General features: G+C 41.0%; 1 protein-coding gene and 1 long non-coding RNA gene across 2 annotated transcripts; one reads left to right on the top strand and one right to left on the bottom strand.

Moving 5' to 3' along the window:
* Nucleotides 1-1,406: 1,406 nt before the first annotated feature.
* On the top strand, nt 1,407-2,341 carry LOC134468754 (uncharacterized). Its single transcript, XM_063222628.1, has one exon. The coding sequence runs from the start codon at nt 1,457-1,459 to the stop codon at nt 2,339-2,341; it is 885 nt and encodes a 294-aa protein (XP_063078698.1). The 5' UTR covers nt 1,407-1,456.
* Nucleotides 2,342-4,754: 2,413 nt separating this feature from the next.
* Nucleotides 4,755-6,156, bottom strand: LOC134468365 (uncharacterized). The gene is made up of 2 exons (XR_010038777.1): nt 5,381-6,156; nt 4,755-5,337 (listed from the first exon to the last, which is right to left on the bottom strand). It is a non-coding gene; the product is annotated as an uncharacterized LOC134468365 (long non-coding RNA).
* Between the last annotated feature and the right edge of the window lie 1,550 nt (nt 6,157-7,706).

The following is a 7,706-nucleotide window of genomic DNA, read 5'->3' as shown; positions in this document are numbered from 1 at the left end:
AATGTGTTGAGTGTTAATGTTGAATTTTGGAATAACAAGAATTTGATATAGGCCAGAGTTGTAAGACGTAGAAGTAGAAGTGCTCTTACAAATGTAATAAGTACAACACTAGTGGTATGGCATTTCATGGTTTCAACTTTGTATCATACTACTTGAGTTGTAATTTCATCTGTAAGAGTACTTCTACTTAGTACAACTCTGATATACGTGTAGAACAGGTGCAGTATCCTATTTACAGACCTTTTAATTCCTTTAAGCAGACCAGAAATAAAAATGATATGTAAAGAACGCATAAACAAAGTGTGACAGGACCAATTGGACCAAGAGGAAAGGGGGAGACATCTGTACAATTTACAAAAGAGGGTTGGCATTAGGTGGAGTGGGGAACTGAAACGTAGAGAGGAGGTGGATTACCAGGCTGAGGATTGGACACACAGGTCTGAATAGTGGGTTGCATATTGTGGGGATGCACCAAACAGGAGGCTGTATGCATTGTGGAAAAAGGGAGGGAGTTGAAAGTGTTTATTGCATTGTGAAGAATACTCTCATGAGAGGGAAAAGATGCAAAGGGCAATTAAGGCTCTTTTCCACACTACAGCTCGACACAGTGCAACTCGGCCACCACTTTTTGCTTTACGATTGAGTTGTGTCTCGCTCAATCAAAAAGCAAAAAGTGGCAGCAGACTTGCAATGTGTTGAGCTGTAGGCCTACCAAAAAAACAGCAGTGGAGAGCCTATAGACACCTATCTCAGTGAATACCTTGCTTAGTGCACCCTACATTCAGACAACAGTTAAGCCTATAGTCAGGTAGAACTAGGCCTACTTGATAGAAACAGGACTACAGAATAGAATCTGACCTTTATCATTTCTCTTGTTTTCTTTCCTCTTTTTCTTTCTTTTTTTTTTTTTAATTTCTTCCATTTTCTTTTTACTAGTGATATTTTCTCTCTTTATGATCAGGCAGTTGCAAAGATAATTGCATAGGATCACACCTCAGCCTGGTGGGTGGTGGTGGACCGGTTAGACCGGTTGTGGTGACATCATACCCGCTCTCAGGTATCTATTATCCTACCTCGTAGTGAATCCAAAAATAGGTGCAGACAGTGTCCGAGAGTGTCGGCCATCGGTTCATTCTACTAGAACTAAGATATTCTACAAATTCAATATCAACGGTTGATACTACCACAACGTCCTCTTGGGTGCACCGGTAGGCCTATAGTTTCTCACACTTCCTAATCGAAAGTGAAACTGTCGGATGTTCATTTCGGAATACAGGCTAAAAAGGAGGCAGTCAGATGAAGGACTATCAGATAGGCCTATGTGAAGTGAAGTCTGTTTTTCTTTAAGTGTGTTCAGCCGTGTGAGAAGCCTATTATGTGTTCATGTTTGCTGTGTTGAGACTGAAAGAAACTCCATTTCACTCTGAAAGCAGCACTCCACAGTGAGGACTACACCATGGCCACTGCAGAGACAAACCAAGACTTTCAACTAATCATTCCTAAAGACGAAATAGTTCTGAAGGATATTGGTGTTGATGTCACACTGGGCTGTCACCTCTCTCCTTCAATCAGTGCTGTTGCTATGGAGATCAGGTGGTTTAAGGAGACAGACTGTATATACCTGTATGTGAATGGTGACACAAAGTCTGCTGAGCTGCTCTATCCTGCGAGGACCTACAAGGGCAGAGTGAATGTGGACCCCAAGCGGCTACAGAGAGGAGACGTGTCTCTCACACTGAGGGGGTTTTATGAGTCTGATAGAGGTGTGTACACGTGCCAGGTCATCAGTGGAGAATGCACACATGAGAGAAGACTCAAGTTGGAGAATTACACTTGGCCATGGGATGCAGCAGTGTTCAGATTTAGAATGTGGGCCAAACGTTTACAATGGAGGGAGATCACTGATGATGAGCGACACCGCATGGGGAGAACAGCACAGTTGCTGACTGTCCAAATGTTTCAGGGTAAGGTGAAGGTGAAGGATCAGGTGAATGTGCAGTTAATGAATCCAATTGAATCAGGGGCCAACAACACGAGCCTGGAGCAGCCACAGCCAGAAGTTCAAATGAAACAAAGCGAAGAACAGCTGCAGAAGTGCCGTCATATCATCATTACCAGCCTGTCAGGAAGTACAGTCAAGAGTCTTCTGGATGGACTCCAGAGCATTCCTGTGATCAGCAGCATGGAGGCAGAGGAGATTCTGCAGAAAACCAGTGTGGTGCATGAGCAGGCAAGGTCCCTCATTGACACGGTGTTGAAGAAGGGAGACAAAGCCTCTAACATCTTGCTTAGCTTGCTTGAAAAACTCGACCCTTTCACATATGACAAGCTCGGCCTGTAAGAGGAAGAAACATGTAAATTTTGGACTTTGAAACTGTTTGCACATAGGCTATAGATATTTTTGAAAACGCATTGGTTTTGGCCTTTTGTTTACACCTAAACAGAGTTTAAGAATGCACATTTCAAAACTCTGGTTATAAAAATATCCCATTTAGGTGGCAAAAAAACACCTGTCACAATGGATTTTTTTATATTTAATTTCACATGTTGTGTTTACACGTTAACAGATAAAAAATATTTTAAAATATTTTGTGTACATGACAGGGAATGAGGGGGAGAGAAGGGAAAGGGTTGCCTGGTTCACACCAGATCATATCATAAGTGTCTCTCAGATTGGAACGATTTGTGCAAAGCAGCATGGCTAAAGAAAGGTTTGAGAACCCTGACCTTGCCTGGGTTCCATGGGCAACATGACGTCACTCATCATATGGTGCGTTGGAGACTGGGCTACAGCAAAATGTAAAGCCAACTTGTGTTTACTTCATTTATCTAAAACATTATATAGCATCCAGCATACAGCTATTCTCTTATAAGATGGCTGTGAAGTCTTAATCTCTTTGTGCTGTAGTGTACAACATAATCATGTCATTTCTTTCTTGTTCTTTTCTTTTTTTTCTGTTGCAGTTTTTGTTTTTCTATTATTTTCCTGCCATCACCCATGAGAGACTGTTGTCATTTTTATCCAAAAAAGTATGCAATGATTTTGACTATAATAAAGCAACACCACTGTGCTACAATGGCCTCTGCAGCTCTGTTTCACATTACAGAAATACTTTTATGAAAAATTCTGTGTAGACGTGTAGTGTCATAAATAAATAAACATACGAATAAAGATTGAACAAGCAAAAAAAAAAAAAAAAACTCCCACCCATTACACCCTTAGCTACAGACAACCAAACCAGAGAATTTCTTACATGATGGATTTTGAATTAACTACCTTTTAAAGAATAGAAAAAAAGTTAAGTACAGAGCTGGCTTAGCTTTGCATATGCTAAGTCTTGTCACTTGACATACTAAGATAGCATCATAGGCCTTGCTTCTGGCTGTGGCAGAGGGCACATTGATTTAACTAGTCCCTGGGGTAGGATGCAGGCCCGTCGACAGGGAGGGACAAAGGGATATATTGTCCCGGGTCTGGGGAGATAGGGGGCCCAGAATTGGGTTCCCATTGGATTGTATGTATTGGGTAGGGGGCCCCTTTAGGATGACTTTGTCCTGGGCCCAGCAAAAGCTGTCAGCGGCCCTGGTAGGATGTCCTATCTTTGAATGCAAACACGTCAGACTTTTTTCAGGTGGAGAGCTCCCTGTTCTGATTCGAGGTCAGCTTTATCATCCATGTTGGCTACTTTCTCTCAAACTTGTGAAATTGTACCCCCACCACCCTTCCGGTCCCTGTGGTCTCAGCTGCACCTCCTGGTAGAATAATATTCAGAGGCACTTGTGTACTTTGTCCCCTCGTGAAACAAACAAACATTTTTGCATGTCCAAAACACTGCATGTAACTAATAGTGATAATATACTGTATACTTCAACTGTCGTCAGACTTTTTTGGGCCTTGGAATAACAACATTCCCTTGGTTGTCTGTCTGTGACGCATGTCACGTGCATCTGATGTGAATCAATTTCCTATATATTCAATTCACGAAGCAAGCCAGATCTGAAGGTGCTTCACAGTGTGTGCTGACGAGATGGAACAAGTAGTAGTATAGTTATGACCCTGCTGTAGCCTGCAAGGCCGGATTAACGCACAGGCTAGATATAGCTGCAGCATGCGGACCCCCATCTGCCAGGTATAAATTGCTTTTAGTTCAGAAATCAGGATGATTTTGAGAATACACTGCTTTGAATAAGTTAGTGCTGAAGTGTCAAATGTTGTTCATGCACCTCTTCACTAAAAGTCAAACGTGTTATTGTTCATTCCGTTTTTAAAGTATTTTTTGGGCTTTTTGTGCCTTTAGGACAGCAAAGATGTGACAGGAGAGAGACATGAGGTAGGAATGGAAAATGACCCAGGCTGGACTTGAACCCGGGTCCCCATGTTTATGGTATGGGTGCTCTACACAATGCACCACAACAGCCCCCACTCACTCCATTGTTTGTTCCTGGCTCATTTTTTACAATTTGTTTTTCTGTAGCCTAGGGGTCCCATGGCCATCTTAACAGCCAGTACTGGGCCAGTAATGCCCGGTGAGATGTACTTTTAACATTGTCCTAGCCTGTACTAATATAGGGCCCCTCGTCAAGGTGTACATGTACTCTTATTTTCTCCTAACTCTCAGTCTCAGAGTTGTAGCCTATTTTTAAAATTAGTTTTGATGTAATAAGTATACTGGATGGTTCTAGTTTAATACTAGTATTTAGGCATTTCTGTACATGTTTCATGAATAACAAAAAATCCAGTCAATCCAAGGAAATATTTTTTAGAAAAATATTTTATTTTCCATCTGTACAAATTAAAGAGCCAAAGAAAAATCCTGTCTTACAAAATGGAAAAATATTTGTTAATACTCTATGAAATTTGTATATAAATAGAACTTTGGCATTCATAAAATCTAGCTGAAAACATGTGACTATACCTAAACACAAACAAAAAACAGAAACGAAGCCAAAACAACAAAAAAAGAAAAGGAAAAGAGTAAAATTTAAAGCAAGCCAGCCAGTGGCTTTACAGTCTGTCCACAGTGCAGAATCGGCCATTGCAACCTGACGCAGTTACAAGAAGAAAAAAAAAAAACCCATACAAAACCCCCACGTCTTATCTGTATTCCAACAGATGTAACACATTGACCCTCCATCAGGACACAGAGACTCAGCCAGCAAAACCCTCAGGGGTTATAATTTACACTGGAGGGACCGTGACTATGCCTACTTATTTCATGGCATTTATATTCATGTGTGCCAAGCAGAAATTACATTGCGTCACCATCAGGAAAAACTAAATAAGCTGATAGCATAAAACTAAAACAAACAAACAAACAAAATAACAGATAGGTAAACCTACAGTATAGATGTTAACTGTATTCCGATGACATAGGTAAACCTACAGTATAGATGTTAACTGTATTCCTATGACAGTAAGTCTGTAATGCAACTACCTGAACTCTGCCTTGGTTACCTAAGCACATTTCTCGTATATTTGATGAAAAATGCACAGCCAGGCTTCCTGGTAGCTATGTAAAGCCATGGATGTTCATCTCCGCTGCATAGATCTTTGAAAGGCACAAAAAAAGCAAACCAATCTTGTCGGATAGTTGCTGGTAAACGTGAAGTTTGCATAGCATGGTACAGTTTCATGTTAGACATTTTGTTTTTGCTATTTCCCTTATTCCTCAGTTCTGACAACGTACTCCATGTTTACAGTTTGGACTGACACAAAGGATACAGCACTGTTTTCACGATAGCATGCAAAAATCACATTTTCCTTATGCCGAAGAAAAACTTAAAAAACATTGAGAGCGTCATTTGTTTGGGAGAACATTCATGTAAAACATGCAGAAGAAGCGGGAGAGGGTTCATTCCTATCGCTAAGTTGACCTTAATAGGTTGTAAAAACACAAAAGTTAACATCTACGCATATGTATGACATTCTATCACGTTTGCAAAACAACAATTAATAATAGCGCAAAAGGTTGTCATGACCGAATCTCGATTAAAAGTAAAAAATAAAAAAGGGGTTAAAAAAAAAAAAAAACACCCTATTTTAATAATGGACTGTATTTTGGGTTACGGGTCACTCACACAATCTCCATGTTTTTTTTTGCTGAAATGATGTGCATCAAATAATGGGGATTCAATTTAAGTATAAAAACATAGAAATCTTTACAGTTAAATCCATTAGAACACCAGAAAAGGTGCACCGGTAGGCCTATAGTTTCTCACACTTCCTAATCGAAAGTGAAACTGTCGGATGTTCATTTCGGAATACAGGCTAAAAAGGAGGCAGTCAGATGAAGGACTATCAGATAGGCCTATGTGAAGTGAAGTCTGTTTTTCTTTAAGTGTGTTCAGCCGTGTGAGAAGCCTATTATGTGTTCATGTTTGCTGTGTTGAGACTGAAAGAAACTCCATTTCACTCTGAAAGCAGCACTCCACAGTGAGGACTACACCATGGCCACTGCAGAGACAAACCAAGACTTTCAACTAATCATTCCTAAAGACGAAATAGTTCTGAAGGATATTGGTGTTGATGTCACACTGGGCTGTCACCTCTCTCCTTCAATCAGTGCTGTTGCTATGGAGATCAGGTGGTTTAAGGAGACAGACTGTATATACCTGTATGTGAATGGTGACACAAAGTCTGCTGAGCTGCTCTATCCTGCGAGGACCTACAAGGGCAGAGTGAATGTGGACCCCAAGCGGCTACAGAGAGGAGACGTGTCTCTCACACTGAGGGGGTTTTATGAGTCTGATAGAGGTGTGTACACGTGCCAGGTCATCAGTGGAGAATGCACACATGAGAGAAGACTCAAGTTGGAGAATTACACTTGGCCATGGGATGCAGCAGTGTTCAGATTTAGAATGTGGGCCAAACGTTTACAATGGAGGGAGATCACTGATGATGAGCGACACCGCATGGGGAGAACAGCACAGTTGCTGACTGTCCAAATGTTTCAGGGTAAGGTGAAGGTGAAGGATCAGGTGAATGTGCAGTTAATGAATCCAATTGAATCAGGGGCCAACAACACGAGCCTGGAGCAGCCACAGCCAGAAGTTCAAATGAAACAAAGCGAAGAACAGCTGCAGAGGTGCCGTCTTGACATCATTTCCAGCCTGTCAGCAAGTACAGTCAAGAGTCTTCTGGATGGACTCCAGGCTAATAGCATTCCTGTGATCACCAGCATGGAGGCAGAGGAGATTCTTCAGAAGACCAGTGTGGTACGAGACCAGACAAGGTCCCTCATTGAATTGGTGCTGAAGAAGGGAGACGAAGCCTCTAACATCTTGCTTAGCTTGCTTGAAAAACTCGACCCTTTCACATATGACAAGCTCGGCCTGTAAGAGGAAGAAACATGTATATTTTGGACTTTGAAACTGTTTGCACATAGGCTATAGATATTTTTGAAAACGCATTGGTTTTGGCCTTTTGTTTACACGTAAACAGAATTTAAGAATGCACATTTCAAAACTCTGGTTATAAAAATATCCCATTTAGGTGGCAAAAAACACCTGTCACAATGGATTTTTTTATATTTAATTTCACATGTTGTGTTTACACGTTAACAGATAAAAAATATTTTAAAATATTTTGTGTACATGACAGGAAATGAGGGGGAGAGAAGGGAAAGGGTTGCCTGGTTCACACCAGATCATATCAAAAGTGTCAAAATGGAACGATTTGTGCAAAGCAGCATGGCTAAAGAAAGGTT

This window comes from Engraulis encrasicolus, chromosome 18 (assembly GCF_034702125.1).
Source record: "Engraulis encrasicolus isolate BLACKSEA-1 chromosome 18, IST_EnEncr_1.0, whole genome shotgun sequence".
In the NCBI taxonomy this organism is placed as follows: Eukaryota; Metazoa; Chordata; class Actinopteri; order Clupeiformes; family Engraulidae; genus Engraulis; species Engraulis encrasicolus.
The sequence above is the reverse complement of the archived record's forward strand: the minus strand, read 5'-3'. Positions and strand labels throughout refer to the sequence as shown.